Genomic DNA, 22,883 nt, shown 5'->3' on the forward strand with positions numbered 1-22,883 from the left:
GTGTCTGAGAGAAAAAGACCCTGTCCCCAGTTTTCCTGATTTTCCAAGCTGGGACTCCCAAACTTCAGAATGTAAGTTTTGTTGGCTCTTCATATTCTTAAATCTAGGCACTGACTAGATGGGTGGGCGAGATGCAGGAACTCAAGACCCATGCCCAGAAGTGTGAAGAAACCACAGGATTCTCGCTGCCCTGATCTCAGTCCGTAAGTGACCAATTTTTGGCATTCTCACTAAGACTACACTGGGATGGCATGTAGTGCTAAGAGGTGCCTCTAGGTGGCGCTACTCCACTAATACACCTTATAATTTATGAAGGCGGACATGGAATTCAGCTACACACTGGTTTCTCCAGAATCAAGAAAGATAAGGGAGTTTGGACTCATGGCAGGTCACACCCAGCATCCGTAAAAGAAACTGTTTCCATATCAGGTCTGACCAGACAAATAAGACAAGCAAGTATCATGGATGAATACTCCAATGGCTTTATTAACTCCTTCTTTCTGGGGATGGCAGGACTTTATAGCTGGAGAGATGAAAAGGAAGCCAGGAAGCTGTGGTCTCAATATGGGTCACTGAAGGGGTACAGAGGGTGACCTGCATCTCTCGGGACCCTCTTCCCATCCACCTGGAAAGAGAAACAGATGACTCCATTAGTAGGAGCTGACATTCCAAGAATGTCATCTTTTCCCAAGAATCTTACTCAACAGCCTCACCTGTGTACAGCACTATGACAGATGGCACTGACTGAGGCTAGGGCCTGAGAATGCCACAGTACCAAGAGCATTCCAGCACCAAACCCACAGCCTGGTACGTGGCTGACCCTGCCCCTAAGAGTTTGCAGTCTCAGCTAGGATAATGAACTCTTTATTTCCCTATGTGCAACAGGGAAACCTCTAACAAGGTTGAGAATGTCCCATTCATATCATTTACTGGGTAATTGTTATGTGTCAGGAACTGGGATCTTTTTACACATAGGAAGCTGAAGGTTGGAGAAGTTAAATAACTTGTTCTAGGTTACAAGGTATCGAGATGCAGGACTGGAACTCACAGGCTACATGCCTTATCCCTCACCCAGACTACTTCCCGGAGCTCAGTAAAGAAAAAAGAGCCCACTGTGTCCAGGACAGCAATCCTACCAACAACAACATCCTGTGACCAGGAAGGTTGAGGCCAGACTTAGGGCAGAATCCTGCCCCAAATCTCATATTCCCTGCCTCTGGGGGGTGATACACACTCACCGTAAGCATGGGCACGATGAATCGCAAATTTTTATTCAGGGCATCTAGCTGCTTCATCTCCTCCAGGCTAAAAGTGAAGTCAAACACCTGGGGATGGGAGGCGGGGGCGGGTGGTCAGGAAAGCCAGTTTTGCGAGTGGAAGTTGGGGTTCCAGAACAATGCCTTCTTAGCCAAACAGAGTCAGGGCCAGACTGTGTCCCAATGGACTAAAGAAGACAGGACAGACACATCACCAAGTACCTGGATGTTCTGAAGGATATGGGAAGGTGTGACACTCTTGGGGATGCAGCTCACTTTCCGCTGGACCTGCCACCTGAGTGGGGAATTGAGGTATAGATGAGGAAGTGGAGTCAGTACACATAAGCACTTTTTTTTTTTTTTTGGTCCTCCATGCAGCATTCTCTGAGCTCCTGGAACCCCTGAGCCTCACTGGAATAGGGAACATGCCTCAGAGTGGCCTCTCCCCAGATGACACGGCAGGATTCTCAGCCTCATCCAGGCATTTGGATAAGGAACCCCTCAACCCTTGCCTCCCAACCCAGAAGCCTTCTCCCTAACCTGACTGTCTTTCCCCAAGATTGCTCGTACCTGAGCAAGATCTGAGCTGGAGACCGGCCATGCTTTTCAGCCAGTGCCAGGACCACTGGCTCCTCAAGCAGGACAGGCTCATCAGGATCACGCCAAGCACGATCAGAGGAGCCCAGGGGGCTATAAGCAGTCACCTCCAGGCCACGTGCTTGGCAGTGGGCAATCAGCTCATTCTGAGCCATGTATGGGTGGCATTCCACCTGAGCCAAGAAACAACCTATCATCATGAGGTGGCCACAGCCAGCTTGCTGGCCCCACCCAGACATGCACATCCTGACCAACCCTGCATCGCTGACCCCCTGCTTCCCCTCAACCTGCTTTTCTCACTCTCTAGACAGTTTTCCACTATTTCATTCTCTTCCCACACTTCAATGCCCTTCCTTAAGCAGAGGATTTCTGCACCACACTTCTGACAACTTTCTAGCCATCTCTCTGAAGTAGACCCATCATCTGCTCACTCATGCTCATTTACACACACACACACACACACACACACACACACACACACACACTGCCCCCAAACCAACTGATCTTTGCTGTGTTCACCTGCAGGACAGCTGGGCGCACAGAGGCCACACTGAGCACATCATCGATCTGCCGACTGCTGAAGTTGGACAGGCCCAGTGCCCGCACCAGCCCTTTAGCCACCAGTGCCTCCAGAGCCTTCCAGGTCTCCTTGTAGTGGGTGGAGTCATAGCGTATAGTCCCATCAGCATTCTTAGGAAAGGGGTTGTCACCCCGCCTGAGTGAAAGACGGCCCCCCCGGTGTGGGCACAAATGCCAGGCTCCTGCCTACCTGCCCGTCTAGCCATGCTACATCCCATGATCCAAGCCCAGAAAGAGTAAAGGGCCAAGAATGAGAAACAAGCATGGTTTTTCACCTTTCCAGGTCATAACCCAAGTGTTAACACTATATGGAATGCCCATCCCCCCTCTTCTTCTTCCTAGACACATTATATCTCCTCTCCTCTGGAAAGTCTTCCTTAACTCCTTTCACCTCGGGGAGTTGCATGCCCCTGCAGCCTTCTTCAAGCACAGAGCACAGAGCTGATGGTCGGCTCCTCTCACACCCTCTGTGGGAGCTTACTCTACTGCAACCCCAGGGCCTAGGTCAGCAGAAGCTAGTACGTTTCCCAAATGTACAAAGGCAGCAGGAGGGACCACCCATGTACCCCCTAGGATACACACCGTGTGAGGCTGCACTCCTTTTTTGTAGCTAAACTGTAGCAGAAAAGGCTGAGTGTTCCTCTCCTGTTCTGCTACTGTGACTTACAAAAGGTTACTAACATGACTCTGCCAACCCCTGATTCCCTGGATGAAGACTCTGGCAAGGCTCACTCAAAGGCATAAGGCCAGTGCACCAGGTACAGGTCCAAATACTCCAGCTGGAGGTCAGCGAGTGTCTTCCGGAGGGCAGGCTCCACATCCTCAGGGTGGTGCTTCGTGTTCCACAGCTTGGAAGTCACAAACAGCTCCTCCCGAGGCACCAACTAGTACAGGGGGCAGGGTCCATAGTTAGAAGAGCCACGGGCACCCAATCTCACCCACCCTCACCTCTGGGAGAGGAATTAGAAGGAAGCTGATGCCAGATCCCTCTCGCCAGGCCTCAGCCCCAGCCTCTGAGTTTTCTCACCCCACCCCTCTGTAGCCCCAGTCCTCACCTTGCCAGGTCCCACATTCTCCTTCAGGGCCTCCCCAATCTCAGTCTCGTTGCCGTAGATAGCAGCACAGTCAATGTGGCGGTAGCCTATACTCAAGGCATACTTAATAACTGCTTTTACCTGCCAGGTGAGAAAAGCAGAAGTTTTAGCTCTGTTGGTCTGGACCAGAAACTGCCCTCCCGAGGGTCACTGATGCGGGGAGGGGGCAGGAATTTACCACTGCAGTCATCCATGCAGTGGAAGTGAGAAGATGGCTCTAGTCTTGGAGACCAGAAGTCTCTTCAGAGACCCCAAACCCTTTGTCCCCACCCCACTAACCTCCAAGGTTCCTTCCAAGCAATCTCAGCAGGGCCCAGCTAAAACAAACAATGTGTTCTCAGCTAGATGTTCAGAAGGTAGATGGACACATTGACACGGGACAGAAGGCAGAAGTGTAGTCATGGAGACAGGTCCCCAGCCCTGGGGAGCTGGTTAGGGAAACATGATACACAGGTAAATAGTTCCCAGGGCAAGGCCACATGGAGGGAGACCCTTAGGAAGCCATGTAGACCAAGAGAGCTCAGGCGAGCAGAAGAGGTGAGGGGGGAGAAAATGAAGGAAGGCAGAGAAGTGAGATGGAAGCTGGGCCCAGAGTCCCCCGCCAGAAGAGAAGAAAGCAGACACCAAGGAGGAGGACAGGTCAGTCAATTTGTTAAAAACCAGACTAACACAGCATTAGGAGCAGAACCAAGGGTGCCAGGCCCCTGCCACTCAAGATCCCCATTTAGGTGTAGCTCTTACTATCCAGACATATGCCCCTCACACCTGACCCTACTCCTGCGGTTCCATACCCTTCCCCATCCCCTCCATCCCTGCCCCCAGTCTTGGCCCTGGCTCTGGCTGTCACCAAGTGCCTTCATCTAGCTCCTGGACTTGCCCCAGGCCATGTCAGTGCCTGCCTACAGAACCAGGCTCCTAGGCAGCTGTAGGAAGGAAAGCAAAGGGAAAGAAGGCAGAGTTCATCCAGCCACACCAGCCTAAATTCCAGAGAGAAGAGGCCATTCTCCTTGCCAGAGTCCCTCCCAAACTTCTCTAAACTCTGATTCAGATTCCAAGCACAAGGAACAAGTCCTGAGGAGATGCTCCACCCCAGGTGCAAGCTGAATCTCTACCTGTGTCAGTCTAGAAAAACAGGTCTCCCCTCCCAGGCTCCCTGGGCTGGAAGGGTCTACACCAGGGGTTGCTAAACTCTAGCAGTTTTCTTTTGGGTTTTTTTGGCCCTTGAGCTAAGAATGGTTTTTATATTTTTAAATAGTTACATAAGTACATAATCACCTCCATTTTGCAAACTGTCTAACAAAATCTAAATTATTAACCACCTCGTTCTTTAAGAAAAAGTTTGCTGACCTTCAGTCTAAACAGTTGACCTAGTTATTCTTTAAACCCTAATACCTGCTGTGTGCCTACCTCTGGCCTCAAGGAACCCAGCGTGGAACAGGAGACATGATCACAGCACAGGGTGATAAGTGGCATATTAGGGGTCAGCATAGGGCCAGGCACAGAGGGGTCCCATGCCTTCACAGCAGTGCAGGTCCAGTCGGGGAAAGGGCTCCTTCCTACACTCTAGGCAGTGCTGGGCCCCTCAACCACTCCTCTGAATCAGCTGTGGAAGCCAAGTGCTCACTGCTGGTCCCTTCTTCCCTTGTTTCTTCCCACTGCCCTCCAGGCTCATCCCACCTGAGGTGAAGTATAGTCGGCGGGCGGGGGGGCTACTAGAAAAAACACAGACACCCTCTCCTGAATAGTTCCTTTTCCCGAGCAGAGAAGCAAGAAGCCCCCCTCCTAATCTCCCATCCCTCACCTGGCCAGGCTCACTCTTCCAGGTGCCCAGTCCAATCAGGGGCATCTTCTGTCCAGTGTGCAGGAGGATACAGGAAGCCGCCATTGCCCCCTGAAACACAGATGGGAAGAGAATGGTGTGGTGTCAGTGCCGTTGCTTGGGCCCACTGATCAAGACTCCTGTAAAACAGGAAGGGGGCACAGGGGTGATAGGAGAAAAAACACAGAGTCATGTGTATAGGCCTATGAGCTGAGACAAGGTGCCTGGAACCACGCAAAGCCAGTAACTCCTGGACAAACACTAACGGGACCACCAGCCTGGATGCCCTTCTTCCATCAGGCTATAGCTCTGCTTAAAGAGCTCTAAAACCTAAAAACAAAGGCGAGGTGGCTTCCCAGAAGTACCCAGCCTTAACTACATGAGGTCTCAAACCACTGTAAGACAGGCAAAGGCCTTTATGAGACAAAGTGAGACCAGGTGACAGAACTGGCTCAGGAAAGGGTCCCTTTTCAAAGGATGAAATGAATGTTCCCAGGAGGTTGTCAGAACTACAGAGACTCTGAGTCCCTCTTTCAGAGGTCTGATTGGCCATGCTGCTAGGCCTGAGTGCGGTCTTACAAGGGAAGTATACTATTTTTTAGATGAAAAAAACAGGCTCAGAGAGGTAAAGTTATTTGCCCCAAATCAACAGCTAAGTGGCAGAGCCAACTATTCAAGGAGGAGCTGATGGAAAAGGCAGGAAAAGGCAAGTAAACACAGACCGATAAAATACATGTGCATGTACACTGTGCTACAGAAAAGCAAGTGACTTCTGTAGGGCAAGAACCAGGGAATAATGACACTGGCTTTTAAGAATGAGTTGGGACAGTCCCAAGAGTCAAGGGTAAGAGTCTTTCCAGGAAGAGGAACTAGACACAGGACTTCAATGCAGCAGAAAGCAGGAAATTACAGATACATGAAAATTTCTAACTGAACGAAGCAGGTGGGTGATTGAAGCAACCCTGTTTGGAGAGCTATGAAAATCAGAACTCTCCAAATGGGGAACTTCCCTGGTGGCGCAGTGGTTAAGAATCCTCCTGCCAATGCAGGGCACAAGGTTTCAATCCCTGGCCCAGGAAGATCCCACATGCCACAGAGCAACTAAGCCCATGCACCACAACTACTTAGCCTGCACTCTAGAGCCCGCGAACCACAACTACTGAAGCCCGCATGCCTAGAGCCCGTGCTCCGCAACAAGAGAAGCCACCGCAATGAGAAGCCCGCGCACCGCAAGGAAGAGTAGCCCCCCCCCCGTTCGCCGCAATGGTACAGAAAAGCCCGTGCGCAGCAACAAAAACCCAACTCAGACAAAAATAAATAAGTAAATAAACTTATTTTAAAAAAGAGTATTATGGTAGAGCAGGTAACTGGACAAGTTGTAACTATAAGCAACACACCAAAATTGTCTTTCCTAATACTTCTGACTCAGGAAGAATTTTATAGTCTAGCATAACCTTATGGAGACTACCTTTTCTGCTAAAACAAAAACAGAAACAAAAACGTTCAACCTGGGCAGCAAACCACAGACCACTGAAGGCAATACTCTTCATTACCAAACTTCCCAGGGACACCAACCTGCCCAGGGATCAGGCAAACATGTCTGGACTTCACAGGAGGAACTAGCCTGCTAGCTGCTACCAGGGTCTGTGGCTGGTTTCCTGGGCTTGATCTTCAACCCATGACCTGTTGACCTCTCCCAGATTTACCAGAACACACGGGATGGCTCTGAAATTACACCCAGGCTGAAGAGTGTGAACAAAAACCTGGCCTCAGGGGAAAAGGAAGAAACCTCATGCTTGCCTCTCCCTTTCTTTTGCTTGTGAAACTGAAAACCAAAAAGGCTAAGCCTTCAGGTGGCGGACTGGTCCCAAGGTGTGCAGGTGTCCTGTGCCTATTCAGCAGTTCCCTCCTGAAGACTGGAGTGCTCAGCCTGCCACTGAAGACTGGTCTGCAGCTCCCACTGCTCAGGCCACTGAGTGGGTAGGAACAACCACTGAGTGGTCTTAAGCCGTTCTTCCACAAACTCTTAAAATGGAAATAGGTTGACGGAAAATAAAGTTTCTAAAAAAAAAAAAAAAAAAAAGGCTAAGGCTTGGAGGGGCAGGAATCATACAGGTAGAAACGGCAAACACAGATCTGCAAAGAACAAGAGCTCCAAAGGATAGAACAGAAGGCAGAAGACAGATGTTTTCCTCTAGGACAGGAAGTCATCCTCTACCAGCTCCTGACTTCCTCATCTTCTGCCTGGTGCCACAGCCTTTCAGCCAGCCCTGCATTAATAGGCTCTGAGCTTGTCAGCATCTGCCTAGCTGGACCTCTGGCAGAATTCAGAAACCCTCATGTTATCTTGGGAGAGGTTCTAGATGGAAAAGAGAGAAAAGCTGGGTGTGTGGGGAGAGGCGGGTGAGGGTAGTATCAGGATTCAGGTTTTATTATTCCCAGGTCAGTGCCTAGGTTCCTTCTCTCTGAGGCTCAGTCTTCCTTTCTCAGAGGAGGGCTCTAGAGCTGCCTTGATACAGGAAACTTGAAAACACAGGAAGAAGAGGAAGCAGTATTCATGTGAGTGTTCCCTGGCTGGATGGGCCTTTCTTCTCTGCTCCCCATAAATACTGATGTCCCTCAGGGTTCTGTCCTCAATCCCTTCTTACTCCCTAGTCAAGCTCAAGTCTTCAGTGATCACCTTAATCACTAATTCTTCCCACCCCAGTTCTATATATTCACCTCCCTCTGGACAGCTCCACCTGTATATCCTACAGGTAAGTGAGACTCAACATGTCCAAAAGTGTACTTATCAAATCCAGCAACACAGCACAGATTTCAAGCTCTGGAGTGGCACAGACCTGGGCTTGAATCTCAGCTCCCCCATTCTAAAGAGATTTTAAGCACTCTGCACAGTGTCTGACCATGTTCTTCTTTCTGTATACTCTATCTCACCAGGGACTCAAGGCCCTCGGTGACAAGTGTTAAAGCAAACCAGACAACCGGTCTACAGTATAATCCATGGGGGCCTTAAAAAAGCCCTCTAATGTATTTCAGTTTGTTTGAGGCATTTCTGTGTATTATCAGATTAGGGTTTCGACAGGTGATGGGGGGGAGTTTATCTTCTTCTTCTGGTTTCGAGGAAGCCAGGACGGAAAGCCACCTTAAATATGTAGCAGTGGCCAAGATTTGGTCTATCTGGCTGCATTAAAAATCCTGTAAATACTTGTAAATATTACAAAAGACACTGTTTGCTCTAAACTGTAATGTAAAACCTAAGATTGCAATAACACTTCCTGGACTTCTGATGTATGTGAAAAGAATATATACTTCCTAAATCTTTATCCAGCCTATCTCTGTCCAACTCCAGGGCCACTGCTCTAGCTGTGACCACCCCCCCCCCCAGAACCAGGGATCTCTCTGCTTCCGGTGTGTCCCCTCTCCCCACAAAGCAGTCCCCAAATCTGACCATGTGATTCCCAGGATCTCTTCCAGTAGATCTCTCCTACCCTCGGGATAAGGTCCAGACTTCCTGGTAATACCCTTTATAACCTGGCTCCCACCTCCCCCATCTCTCCACCTCTTCATTTCAGACTCCATATTCCAGGCTTTGCAGAACCAGCCACCATATTTGACTCCAGGCCTCTGCACACTTTCCTTCCCCAAGTCCCACCCTTGCCTGGCTAACTGCAGGTCACCCTTCAGCTAGCAGTTTAAATTTCTGGTTCCTCCCATGTCCTGACAGTTGTGCCCATCACTGCATTTGTTTGTTCATTTTCCCTCACAAATCTTGGTACTCCTTGAGGTCAGGGCCTATCATCTACCTAAACCTGTAGCTGCTAGAGTGCCTGCTCCCTCCTCCACCCCACACACAGCGGCAAATGGGGGAGATCTTGTCAGCAGGAGGGGCATTTGATAAAGTCACTGCCTCCATCACCTTCTTCCTTTACTTCTTGGATAACCTGGAAAAAATCATCTCTGGAAAATAACAAAGCATTTACCATCATCTTCGGTAAAAAGAAAAAAAAAAAGATCCCAGTGACTCCAGAAAGGATGATACTCGGATTGTTCTTGTATTACAGATAAGAAAACTGAGACCTTGGGAAAAGTAACAGGACTGATCAGAATCATCAAGGCTCTTCCAAGGGAGGTCCTGCAGTCCAGAGTATGTACAGGCTGAAGGGAGAGTTAATTTATACTAACCCCATCCGGTGAAGGTTCAGATTCCAGTCTCACTTTAACAGAGCACTGGGTCAACAGAAAAACATGCCCTGGCTTTCCCAAACCCAAGGCAGGTGCCTAAGCAAGCGAACCCACACCCCTCCTGCCACTTATGAGAAGAGTCTCTGCAATTCCACATTAAAGCCGGAGTTCCTGAAAAAATCGTGTTGGTGGGTAAACAAAAGGAAGATGGCAACCAAAACTTACTGACAGTATGTGCCGGGAGCTTTAAGAGCTTTATCTCACTTTAGCTCTTGTTACATACAGTCCTGATGTAGGAACAGATTTTACCGCTGAGAAAACTGAGGTCCAGAGAAACTGAGAACTTATCCAAGATCACTCAGCGAGCGAATAAGAGGAAGCTCAAATCAGAAACCAAGTCGGGCCGCCTCCTCAGCATTTGCTCTTCGCTCTAACCCGGGGGCGGACACATCCGCAGTGAAGGTTCGAGGCCATCTCCACTACGACAAAGATGGGGCAGCAGAAGTGAAACTCACCTCGGCACGAGCACAGGACGTTATCAGGGAAGTATGGCTTTTCAGCTCAGTCCTGTGCCCTGCTAGCGACCCAATGGGCCTCAGCTTCCGGGATTGGTGGGCAGCAAGAAACTGTCCTGAGACTGGACACCGGGACTTAAGTCTGGCGGTGATGAGAGAGCTCCTCCCAGAGGAGGGGCTGGGGCCGGGCATTCAACATCACGCGCAGTGGTGGACCCCGCCCCTGTCCTCAGAAACAAGCTGGGGAGTGGACGCCTGAGGTGGGGGGCTGCACTGTCTCTTCCTCAGGATGCTGGTGGGTGGATTGGCGGAGTCTGGGCACACTCCACAGCGCGAGTTTGGAGAACTCCCGGGTGAGGGAAGCCTGCGCCGACGGCCAAGTAAGCGGACCCGGAGGCGGGGCCAGGGGGCGCCTCTGCCTGGCCCATATTGCACCGCGCGCCGCCGGGAGGCCGCTCTGGGCAACTTCTGCTCGTTCTGCGGCCAGAGGGAGGAGAGCCCGGCTGCCACGTGGTGACTTCTTCTGCAGTCGGCTCCCCCTAAGGACTACAGGCCCCACTCTGATCTATTCTCTTCCTTAGAGCCGGGTTGGCCAAGTTCCCTGAAAACACCTAAGCTGGTCCCATTATTTGGTCAGGCAAACTGAGGTCCAGAGAACAGCCGCAACACAGAGGTTGACAGTAACAGGGAAGACCTTCGGACTACAGGCTTCAAGAGGTAAAAGTTAGTGCTCTCTGTATCCGGACTGTGGACCCTGGCAGCGCATTTATGTTTTATGTATATTTAGGCTTTATAAACATTAATTTATTGAGCCTTCACAACAATCCTGTAAGGGGAATGTTCTTTTTTATTTTATTTACTGCAAGCCTTTTTATTGAAGTATAGCATACTGGTAAATGGAATATTGCCTGCCATATCAGGAAACAAAGGATGTCACAATCATCAGCGATTGAAGCTGTGCAGCAGCCACCGAAGGTGAGCTGGTGAGCCCTAAGGGAATTTAGGAAGGAAACAAAGAATACCTGCCATCTAGCAGCCATCAGACTGCAGCCACTCCCTAAGGTGAGCCCTGATTTCAAGATATGAAAACACAGGATACTGGCCCCAGATAGCTGAGGTGCATAGCAAAGGCATGATTTCAGTGAGCCCAGACCCTTTCTTGAATCTTCCCATGCATAGAAAAGCGCTAAATTCCTTAACTTGGGATTTCTGGTTTTCTTTAATTAACAGTAATCTTATGACATTCCGACTACCTGCCCTTTGTTGCAAAGCTGCTATATATCCTAGCTCCCCTCTCGCCTCCTTGGAGCAGTTCTCTCAGTGTTACTTGAGATGCTGCCTTCTGGGCTTGAAGTCCTGAAAATTGCCACCAAATAAAACAACTCTCAACTTTTAGTTTGTGAATATTTTTTTAATCGACAATACAGACAGAACAATGCACAAATCTTAAACGTATAACTCTGTGATTTTTTTTCAACATAACCACCATCCAGATGAATATACAGTGTTACCAGCACACTTGAAGCCTCCTGTGAGGAAGGTATTCAGTTCCATTTTACAGACTGTGCAGACTCAGCAAGGTTTCCCTTGCTCAGAGTCACACAGTTATTAAGTTACAGTTTGGTTTTTTGGTTTTTTGTGGGGTTTTTTTTTTTTGGCTGCGTTGGGTCTTCGTTGCTGCGTGCGGGCTTTCTCTAGTTGCGGCAAGCGGGGGCTACTCTTCGTTGAGGTGCACTGGCTTCTCATTGCAGTGACTTTTCTTGTTGTGGAGCAGGGGCTCTAGGCACACGGGCTTCAGTAGTTGTGGCACACGGGCTCAGTAGTTGTGGCTCGTGGGCTCTAGAGCACGGGCTCAGTAGTTGTGGCGCACGGGCTTAGTTGCTCTGCGGCATGTGGGATCTTCCTAGACCATGGATTGAACCCGTGTCCCCTGCATTGGCAGGCGGATTCTTAACCACTGCGCCACCAGGGAAGTCCCAAGTTACAGTTCTGAGATTTGAAATCCCGTTTGCCATTTAGGCTGAGAGGTGTCTTGAATTTATGTTTTCCTTGGTGGAAGTGGGCAAGAAGCAGATTTGTCCTGGTGTAGCTCTGCCTTTTTCTCCCCTCAACTCCTCCCCCACCCATCTGTACTCCCCCAGTACCACTCTTCCCCATCTTTTTTTTTTTTTTTTTTTTTTTGCGGTACGCGGGCCTCTCACTGTTGTGGCCTCTCCCGTTGCGGAGCACAGGCTCAGCGGCCATGGCTCACGGGCCTAGCCGCTCTGCGGCATGTGGGATCTTCCCGGACCGGGGCACGAACCCATGTCCCCAGCATTGGCAGGCGGACTCTCAACCACTGCACCACCAGGGAAGACCTTCCCCCATCTTTTTTTACACCCAGATTACTCCCCACTGTCTCCCAAGTAGGAGTGGTGTCCTGATGGACTAAATGTCCGACATTTCACACCATCTATCCTCATAAAGACACTCAGATTCCAGCTTATGTGATTGTTGCCGAGTCCAAGCTTGCTCTGCTCACCGCCGGACAGGACAATGAATCAGAGGCGAGGTGTTGAGGCAAGGAATACCACTTTATTTGGAAAGCCAGCAGATGGAGAAGGTGTCAGACTAGTGTCTCTGAAAAACCGTCCTATCTGGTCCTGGATGCCAGTTTCTTTTATAGAATCAGAGAGGGAGGGGCAGTGAGGAAGTAAAGCAAAAGGGCCATCAGTCTTGCAAAACATCTCCTGGAATGACCAACCTCCGTCAGGGGATGTGTTAGTTTATTTTTTCTTGCAGCCACTCACAGGTGGGCATGGTTACCTGAGGCAGGCCATTTATATATGATTATAATAACAAAAGCAACGAAAAGCAAAGGTTAAAGGCAATGAAACAGATCAGACATGGAGTCTGATTTAGCTCTTCCCTGTTACCTGATCAGAATTTAGAATCTCTCAAGTTCATCTTAGCCCAGCAAAGACCATTATAAGCAGGTAGGGCAGGGGGTCCCCAGAGAAAGAGAACTGTTACCAGAAAAACTGGGTTCATCCCTTGGTGGGATGAACACAACCAAGCCAAAGATCGGGAGAAGGGAGAATTTATTATTGAAACCTAGCAGGACCCTGTAGGACTCCCGGGTACAAAGCCTTTCTGTGTCCCCCATTTCTTGTTTGTAGGAAATAGGCTTCATTCAGCCTCCTTGACCTTCCCTAAGTTCCAAAGGGCAGGTTAAAACAGTTGCTAATCAGAGAAGGGAGGGAATGCAGAAACAACAGAGGAACAATCAAGAAATACTAATGCAGCCTTGGGGCAGGGTCCTGGTTCCTCCTCAAGGAATGTACATGACAATATTTTTGAGATCTTCTGCAGGAACTAAGACCCCCACCCAGGGAGAGGATAGCAACTTCAGGCTGAGCACAAGATTCCTGGAGCACTGCCTTGTTACCTCACCACCAACCAATCAGAAGAAAGCCATACACCCTGCAGCCCTCACCCCAAATTTTGCCTATAAAAAGCTTTCCCCAAAAACCATTGGGGAGTTCAGGGTTTTTGAGCATGAGTCACCCATTCTCCTTGCTTGGTCTTGCAATAGACCTTTCTCTGCTTCAATGTTTGATGTTTAGGTTTATTTGGCCTCACTCTGCATGGGGCACACGAACTTTTGTTCAGTCATTATTGCAACGAGTAAAGAGAACAACAGGGATCTTTCCCAAAGCAGAAAGGCAAAGGTTTTGCTGCTCCCTGACAGCAAAAATGGGAACATTTAAGCTAAGGGCACATGCATATTCACGAAAGGGCTTGGGTGGTCAACAGAGTCCAAACTTTAGTTGATTAAAGTCACAAAAGTCAGAAAATCTCGACATCAGCATTCCTTACGTTCTAACTGATCTGGTGGTTTAGTGCTTCAGGCTAATCTTTTTTTTGTAAAACAGAACTGGAAGTCTTCTCTTTGCTGTTGTTACTCCTCTGGCCTGATAACAGTTTGTTCTTGCATAATTTTTTCCCCTTAAGATCACTAATTACTGAGACCTGTTCAAGGATAAGCACTGTGGCCAGGCTTAGATCACAAAATGGCTTAGGCCATAAAGGACCCTCCCACGATCCACAATCTTCTGCCCCATCTAATGGACTACCTCCTGCCCACTCCTTCCCCAGATCTGAGACTTTTGCTCTTAGTTCTGGCCACTGGGATTGTTCCATGCAAGGCACAACACTAGCCTTCCAAGAGTTTTCAGAGCAATAGTCATCAAATTGGTGTATTGTCTTCTAAAAGAGATCAGCATGAGAACGCACCATCCCTTTTACAATCTTCCTCCTCCGTTTTAAAAAAGACAAACCTCTCAGCCAGCTCATAGGATGCATTGCCCCCGTGTGCATTGAGGCCACTAAACAAAGGAACTTTTGGAAATACTGATGACTAATGACTGGATCATAAACCCTTATGCAAGTCATTTCCAATTCTTTGTTTTGAAAACTATTGGTAAAAGCTGATAGACCATTAAAAATAATTTTGCATGGGCTTCCCTGGTGGCGCAGTGGTTGAGGGTCCGCCTGCTGATGAAGGGGACACGGGTTCGTGCCCCGGTCCGGGAGGATCCCACATGCCGCGGAGCGGCTGGACCAGTGAGCCAGGGCCACAGCCTGCGCGTCTGGAGCCTGTGCTCCGCAACGGGAGAGGCCACAACAGTGAGAGGCCCGCGTACCGCAAATATATATATGTATATATATATATAATTTTGCATGATAGATTTTGTGATTTTTGGAGTATAACTTGGAAAGAGTTAAAACAGCTAAGTGACATTGCTTTAGAAAGATTTCTATTTTCATCCACTTATTTATGTGAACAAGTTATCTCAATGCTTGTATCTATAAAAATGAAAAGTAAGAATGGAATTGAGGGACTTCCCTGGTGGTGCCGTGATTAAGAATCAGCTAGCCAATGCAGGGGACACAGGTTCAAGCCTTGGTCCTGGAAGATCCCGCATGCCGCGGAGCAACTAAGCCCTTGCGCCACAGCTACTGAGCCCGCGTGCCACAGCTACTGAAGCCTGCGTGCCTAGAGCCCGTGCTCCACAACAAGAGAAGCCACCGCAATGAGAAGCCTGTGCACCGCAACGAAGAGCAGCCCCCATTCATCACAACTAGAGAAAGCCACACACAGCAATGAAGACCCAACGCAGCCAAAAATAAATAAATCTATATATAAAAAAAAGAATGGAATTGCTGTTGAACTCTGTTCATTCTGAAAATAAGTAATATTCATCCACAGGTACAAGAATTAAATGGAGAAAAGAAAAAAAAGAACAAAGCCCCAGTCCATCTCATTTTTATGTTTAACAAGTATCAAAACTTGTGCTGTATGTTACTTTGATCAACTGTGTAATAATAATAGTTGTAATTTTTAAAAACATGATCACAGAACTTAAAATTATATAAATTAATTTATATATTTTGACTGCAGAGAAGGATGATAACTTAAAATTTCCAGGCATAAGAATATGCTATATTAAGACAATATTCTCAAGGTGAGGTGGGAGCATTCTTTGATGTTCTGATTTAACCTCAGTCTTGGCCTCAGCTCTGTCCCTGCATCTCCATAGTGGACACTTCACATGTCCTACTCGCCCTCTTGGAGCTGGAGTACTGCCTAAATAAAATCTGTTATCTGAAGGGAAGATGGGGAAGACGCTTCTCTGAAAATTTCCCCGGCAGCTGGTGTTCCCTTCCACCAAAACAAGAAAAGCTTCTTCTGCATATTCCTCAATTTTTTGTGAACACCCAGTAGGGTTTATGGAGGAAAAGTCTGCAGAAGTTCATAGGTCTTCACATAGAGGGAAACTATACTTAATGAGCCTTATCTAGATGAGGCTAGCCTGATCTAGATGATAGAAATTTTTTAAATTAATTAATTTATTTTTTGGCTGAATTGGGTCTTCATTACGGCATGTGGGCTTTCTCTAGTTGCTGCAAGCGGGGGCTACTCTTCGTTGCAGTGTGTGGGCTTTCTCATTGTGGTGGCTTCTCTTGTGGAGCACGGGCTCTAGGTACGAGAGCTCAGTAGTTGTGGCTCGTGGGCTCTAGAGCACAGGCTCAGTAGTTGTGGCCCACTGGCTTAGTTACTCTGCAGCATGTGGGATTTCCCGGACCAGGGATCGAACCCATGTCCCTTGCATTGGCAGGCAGATTCTTAACCACTGCACCATCAGGGAAGTTCCGGCAGGTGGAATCTTAACTACTGTGCCACCAGGGAAGTCCCTAGATGATAGGATTCTTGACCTCCAGTCGACGCCTGAAATATCCTAACGTGATGCGACTTTGGAGGTTCTCCAAGGAGAGGTGAGTGGACTGTGCATACAGGAAAAAATTCATTGTTGTGGCTAGAGGGTGGAATGTGGAAGATTGTATTTTCTGGAAAAGGTCACAGCAGTATTTCTGGCTCATCTGACAGAAAATTGATAATCCCCTTTAAGAGATAGGGTCTATTTCCCCTCTCCTTGAAACTGGGAAGGACTTGTGACTGTTCATTGAAGATAGTTTGGTTAAACTGTGTGATTTCAGGCTAGTCTAACAAAGGCAATGCAATTTCCACTTGGCCATCTGTTCCTCTCTTGGGAAATCTACCTTTGAAACCCAGTCATCATGCTAGGAAGTATCCCAAACTAGCCAACATGGAGACCCCATATGGCAAAGTCTGTGTGCAGAGTACCTAATATTCTAGTTTATAGCCATTATCAACCAGTAGACCTGTGAGGGAACAAGAACTCATATGAGTCTAGCACCTACCTTTCATGTCATCTAGTTGAAACTCCAGATATCATGGATGAAATACAAACTATCACTGTTGTGCCTTATCTAAATTCATGACTCACAGAACTTTTGAGCATGATAAATGGTCATTTCACATGGCTTAGTTATGGGATAATTTGTGACTCAGTTGAAGTAACAAGGATAAACTCCTTTAGAAGCTTAATGCAGAAACTTAGTGTGTAGAAATTTTTTTTCAGCTTTATTGAAATATAACTGGCATACAACATTGTGAATAATATGTTTATTTGTTACACTTATATACAGTGGACCCTTGAACAACAAGGTTTATACGTGGATTTTCTTCAGTAAATGCATACTACAGTACAACACAATCCAAGATTGATTGAATCCGTAGATGCAGAATCACAGACAGGGAGGGCCAGTTGTGAAGTTATAAGCATATTTTTGACTGCACGAGGGTCAGTGCCCTAACCCCTGTATTGTTTGAGGATCAACTGTATTTTAAAATGATTACCATCACAGCATTAGCTAACACCTCTGTCCTGTTATATAATTACCATTTCTTTCTTTGTGGTGAGAACATTTCAGATCTATTCTTTTAGCCGCCTTCAAGTATATAATACAGTATTATTTGCTGTAACCACCATGATGTACATTAGATCCCTAGAACTTGTTACTCTTACAACTAGATATTTGTACCCTTTGACCAATGTCTTCTCATTCCCCCCACACCACAGGCCCCTGGTAACCACTCCTTTACCGTCTCTTTCTCTGAACTTGGCTTTTTAAGATTCCACATGTAAGTGATACCATACCATACTGTATTTGTCTTTCTCTGCAGACCGTGTTATTTCACTTAACATAATGCCCTCAAGGTCCATCCATGTTGCAAATTGCAGGATTTTCTTCTTTCTTCATGGCTGGATAATAATAAAGTGTGTGTGTGTGTATCTTTATCCATTCATTTGCTGATGACACGTGTTTTTCCATGTCTTGGCTATTGTGAATGGTGCTGCAATGGACATGAAGATGCAGATATCTCTGCAAATGAATTGACAGCAATGTATAAAACTGCTCACATTTATGTATTAAGTGTTTAATTTAGTATAAGTAAATAGTACATTCAGTCAATTGAAAATTTCATTGTAAAAAAAGTTTGTCTTAAAATATTTATTTTTTTAAAGATTTTTTTTGATGTGGACCATTTTTAAAGTCTTTATTGGATTTATTGCAATATTGCTTCTGTTTTACGTTTTGGTTTTTTGGCCATGAGGCATGGGAATCTTAGCTCCCTGACCAAGGATCGAACCCGTACCCCCTACATTGGAAGGTGAAGTCTTAACCACTGGACCACCACAGAGGTCCCTTAAAATATTTATTTTATTTATTAAAAAAAATTTTTTTTAATTATTTATTTTTTGGTTGTGTTGGGTCTTCGTTGCTGTGTGCAGCTTTCTCTAGTTGTGGCAAGTGGGGGCGACTCTTTGTTGCAGTGTGTGGGCTTCTCATTGCGGTGGCTTCTCTTGCTGTGGAACACGGACTCTAAGTATGTGGGCTTCAGTAGTTGTGGAACGCGGGCTAGTTGTGGCTCGTGGGCTGTAGAGCACAGGCTCAGTAGTTGTGGTACACGGGCTTAGTTGCTCCATGGCATGTGGGATCTTCCTGGACCAGGGCTCGAACCCATGTCTCCTGCATTGGCAGGCAGATTCTTAACCACTGTGCCACCAGGGAAGCCGCACATTCTGTCTGTTGAGTGTGTTTCTCCCAGGGTCTGTCCTAGGACAGCAGCTCACACTCATCATGGAGCAGACACAAATTTTAGAAATATTTAGGAGTAGAATTGGCAGCACTCAGTGATCCACTAGATGTAGGAGATTAAAACAAACAAACAAACAAACAAAAAACAACAGGGCTTCCCTGGTGGCACAGTGGTTGAAAATCCACCTGCCAATGCAGGGGACACGGGTTCGAGCCCTGGTCCAGGAAGATCCCACATGCCACAGAGCAACTAAGCCCGTGCGCCACAACTACTGAGCCTGTGCTCTAGAGCCCATGAGTCACAACTACTGAGCCTGCGTGCTGCAACTACTGAAGCTCACGTGCCTAGAGCCCGTGCTCTGCAATGAAAGAAGCCACTGCAGTGAGAAGCCCGCACACTGCAATGAAGAGTAGTCCCCGCTCACCGCAACTAGAGAAAGCCCATGCGCAGCAACAAAGACCCAACACAGCCAAAAATAAATAAATAAATAAAATAAATTAATATAAAAAATTTAAAAAAACAACAAAAAACATAGAGAACAGACTTGTAGTTGCCAAGGTGGGGCAGGGGGGAGGGAGAGAGATGGACTGGGAGTTTGGGGTTGGTAAATGCAAACTATTACATTTATAATGGATAAACTACAAGGTCCTAATGCATAGCACAGGGAACTATATTCAGTATCCTGTGATAAACCATAATGGAAAAGAATATAAAAAAGAAATGTCTCTATGTGTAAAACTGAGTCACTTTGCTGTACAGCAGAGATTGGCACACCATTGTAAATCAACTATACTTCGATTGAAAAAAACAAAACACTGGAATGACAGGCTTCCAGCTTGAGTACATGTGAGGATGGTGAATGGTTTCCTAAACACACCATTTTTTCTCTCACCTTGGGTCTTTGCATATGCTATTCCTACCTAGGACACACATTCCTTCAAATATCCTCTACTCCCAAAACATCTTTATTGAGAAGCCTTCCCTACTGGCTCAGACTGAGTTAGGTACTCCTCTTCTGTATTCCCAAAGCCTCTAGTACTGACCCATAGATAAGTTAAGACTCTGTGTTGGGGACTTCCCTGGTGGCGCAGTGGTTAAGAATCCACCTGCCAATGCAAGGGACACAGGTTTGATCCCTGGTCTGGGAAGATCCCACATGCCGCAGAGCAACTAAGCCTGTGCGCCACAGCTACTGAACCTGTGCTCTAGAGCCCGCGAGCCACAACTACTGAAGCTCGTGCGCCTAGAGCCTGTGCTCTGCAACAAGAGAAGCCACTGCAATGAGAAGCCCACACACCGCAATGAAGAGTAGCCCCCGCTTGCTGCAACCAAGACCCAATGCAGCCAAAAATTAAATAAATAAATAAATAAATTTTAAAAAAAGAGACTCTGTTGCTCTTAACAGAAAACCTAATTTAAGCTGGCTTTGACAGTAAAGGAAATTTATGGACTCACATAGACAGGCTTCAAGGTTGGTTTGATTCAGCAGCTCAACAATGTCATCAGGATCCCAGTTTGTTTCTATTTCTTCTCTCTGCTTTCCAATCTCATATTCATCCTGAAGTTGACCTCCTTATGGTGGCAAAATGATTATGACACTTGTAGCCTTCATATCAGCTACCACATTCTCCAGAGCACTAACTTCTGGGAGCTCTCTCAAATGAGTGAGGGGCACTCCTTCCCTAAGACCATCAGAAACTCTCTTTAGCCTTCCAAAACCCAAACTGAGTCAGAAGATAAGAATGCAATGGCATGAAAGAAAAAGAGTCAGTTTCAAAAAAGTGCTAAATAGAAATTCTGGAACTGAGATGTTATACAGCAGTGAAAAGGAACAGCATGAATAAATTTCCCAAACTTACTGTTGAGTGAAATAAAGCAGACAAGAAAGAGTACATATACTGTATAATTCCATTTTTATGAAGTATAAAACCAGTAAAAACGAATCTATGGGGACTTCCCTGGTGGTGCAGTGGTTAAGAATCTGCCTGCCAATGCAGGGGACACAGGTTCAAGCCCTGGTCTGGGAAGATCCCACATGCCATGGAGCAACTAAGCCCGTGCACCACAATTACTGAGCCTCCGTTCTAGAGCCTGCAAGCCACAACTACTGAGCCCACGCACCGCAACTACTGAAGCCTGGGTGCTCTAGGGCCCATGTTCCACAACAAGAGAAGCCACTGCAATGAGAAGCCTGCGCACCACAATGAAGAGTAGCCCCCACTCCCCGCAACTAGAGAAAGCCTGTGTGCAGCAATGAAGGCCCAACACAGCCAAAAATAAGTTAACTAATTAATTTTTTAAAAATTAAAAAAAAAACTATGTTGTCAGAAGTCAGGATAGTGATTACCCTTGGAGATGTAGAGACTGGAAATGGGCAAGAGGCGAAGCTTGTAGGGTGATATTAATGATCTATTTCTTGATTTAATTTATAAGGATATGATAAATTTGTGAAAATTTATCAAGTTATGCACTTAATATGTACACTTTTCCATTATGTTATACTCCAATTAAAAAGTTAGAAAATATTTTCAAATTAAAAAAAAATGAAAAACCTATATGTATAAGGAAAGAGATTGGATGGAAACACACCAAAATAATTGCAATAGTTGCATTTGATTAGTGGATGTATAGGTTATTTTGTTTTTCTTCTGTGTTTATAAAGTTTTTGAAACATAGCTCTTTTATTGAATCCAGTTGAGTACCTCTCCAGACTCACTTGGACCTACCTGCTTCCAGCCTCTCCACTCTGTAGAGAGCTAGTCACTACTGTGAACCAACCCACTTCCTGATGCAGTAGTCTGCCTCAGCTTCCCCAAGTGTGTGGACCAGACTTCTGTATTTTCTCTATTGCACCTGCTATAGCAGGAGCTGCAGCTGCTATGACACTCACATCCAACTTAACGAGGCCCACAGAGAATCTGGTCACTTAACACCACTTCCAGAGTAAGCTGAAGCCCTTGCTGTAATTGGGATCAATCTCCCAAGACTGCACTGAGGAGCGAGGAAACAACCTGGAAGTACAGTGCAGTTAATATCTCATACAGTATAAGGAAATTGACAAATGAGAGATAGAAGCAAAGAGCCAACAGATAGTTTTCTCTTCCTCTCTCCAGTAAACAGTTCCTAGACACCGTAACGTCATTTTATATGGTTTCTCAGTCCTATATAACTGAGCAATTAGCTGTATCTTCTTATAAAGCTGTGGCTAGCTCTGAGGCACTTCACCTTTTGTTTTCTTTCCCTTCCTTTCTGTTTTTCCCTTATTCTTGTCCTGAATATTGTTTGTAGAACCTCACAATAAAGCCTTAGCATGTAAATTTTGCTCTGAGCTCTGGTTTTCTAGGTAAAGAGGCTAGGATACAACTATATTACCTTTATAATGAGTGGAGGGAGGGAGAGAAAAAAAATTAAAAAGAGGTACCAGGGACTTACCTGGTGTCACAGTGGTTAAGAATCCACCTGCCAATGCAGGGGACACGGGTTCAATCCCTGGTCCAGGAAGATCCCACAAGCTGTGGAGCAACTAGGCCCGTGCTCCACAGCTACTGAGCCTGCGTTCTAGAGCCCGCGTACCACAACTACTGAAGCCCGCGTGCCTAGAGTCCATGCTCCACAACAAGAGAGGCCACCGCAATGAGAAGCCCATACACCACAGCAAAGAGTGGCCCCCACTCACCACAACTAGAGAAAGCCCGGGCACAGCAATGAAGACCCAATGCAGCCAATAAATAAATAAATTAACAAATTATAAAAAGTAAGTGAGTAATGTTAGGGAAACTAAAACAAGTAAGAACAACTACCATTTTATTGAGCATATGCTATCTGCCATACTCTTTATATTCATGCTTTCTAATCTCCACAGCAGAAACTTTTGGATTCGGTTGACATGAAGGTCATTGGTGACTTTGTGGAGAGCTGGCTCAGTGGAATGGTTAATCCTGAGCCTGATTGGATCTAGGAGTGAAGAGGAGACAGACATGTGGAGAATCAGAGGGCAGACTTCTCAAGAATATAGTAAAGGGAAGGAAAGTGATGGGTTAGTGGCTTGAGAGAAAAGCAGATGGAGGAAGAGTTTTTCACTATGTGGGGAATTTGAACGTGAACATGTGCTAAGGGGAAGGGTCCAGTGGAAGAAACTGGAGCTAAGAAAAGGGAGAGAATAATGGAGGGAATCATGCTTTCGGCTAACATTTACTGGGCATTTACTAAGCACTAGTATCTTAGTCTGTTTGGGCTGCTTTGGATACCACAGACTGGGTGGTTTATAAACAGCAGAAATTTACTGCTAACCATTCTGGAGGCTGGAAGTCTGAGGTCAGGGTGCCAGCATGA

The 22,883-nt window shown here is 46.7% G+C and overlaps 1 protein-coding gene across 1 annotated transcript; it reads right to left on the reverse strand.

The window, feature by feature from the left end:
• Positions 1-459: 459 nt before the first annotated feature.
• Positions 460-10,403, reverse strand: AKR1A1 (aldo-keto reductase family 1 member A1). The gene is made up of 9 exons (XM_029226790.1): positions 10,043-10,403; positions 5,328-5,417; positions 3,488-3,607; positions 3,165-3,316; positions 2,373-2,568; positions 1,827-2,026; positions 1,479-1,551; positions 1,239-1,325; positions 460-625 (listed from the first exon to the last, which is right to left on the reverse strand). The coding sequence occupies exons 1-9, from the start codon at positions 10,232-10,234 to the stop codon at positions 560-562; spliced, it is 1,176 nt and encodes a 391-aa protein (XP_029082623.1). The 5' UTR covers positions 10,235-10,403; the 3' UTR covers positions 460-559.
• Positions 10,404-22,883: the final 12,480 nt, after the last annotated feature.

The sequence above is a fragment of the Monodon monoceros genome, unplaced genomic scaffold, assembly GCF_005190385.1.
Source record: "Monodon monoceros isolate NGI ecotype Baffin Bay Population unplaced genomic scaffold, NGI_Narwhal_1 Super_Scaffold_18, whole genome shotgun sequence".
NCBI lineage: Eukaryota > Metazoa > Chordata > Mammalia > Artiodactyla > Monodontidae > Monodon > Monodon monoceros.

Excerpts from the sequence above, each read along its gene's own strand:
- AKR1A1 (XM_029226790.1), bottom strand. The coding sequence starts at position 10,234 with ATGCCCGGCCCCAGCCCCTCCTCTGGGAGGAGCTCTCTCATCACCGCC. Across the intron at positions 2,027-2,372 it reads TGCGCCCAGCTGTCCTGCAG|GTGGAATGCCACCCATACAT; the intron begins GTGAACACAGCA and ends TTCTTGGCTCAG. Across the intron at positions 1,326-1,478 it reads ATATCCTTCAGAACATCCAG|GTGTTTGACTTCACTTTTAG; the intron begins GTACTTGGTGAT and ends TCCCATCCCCAG.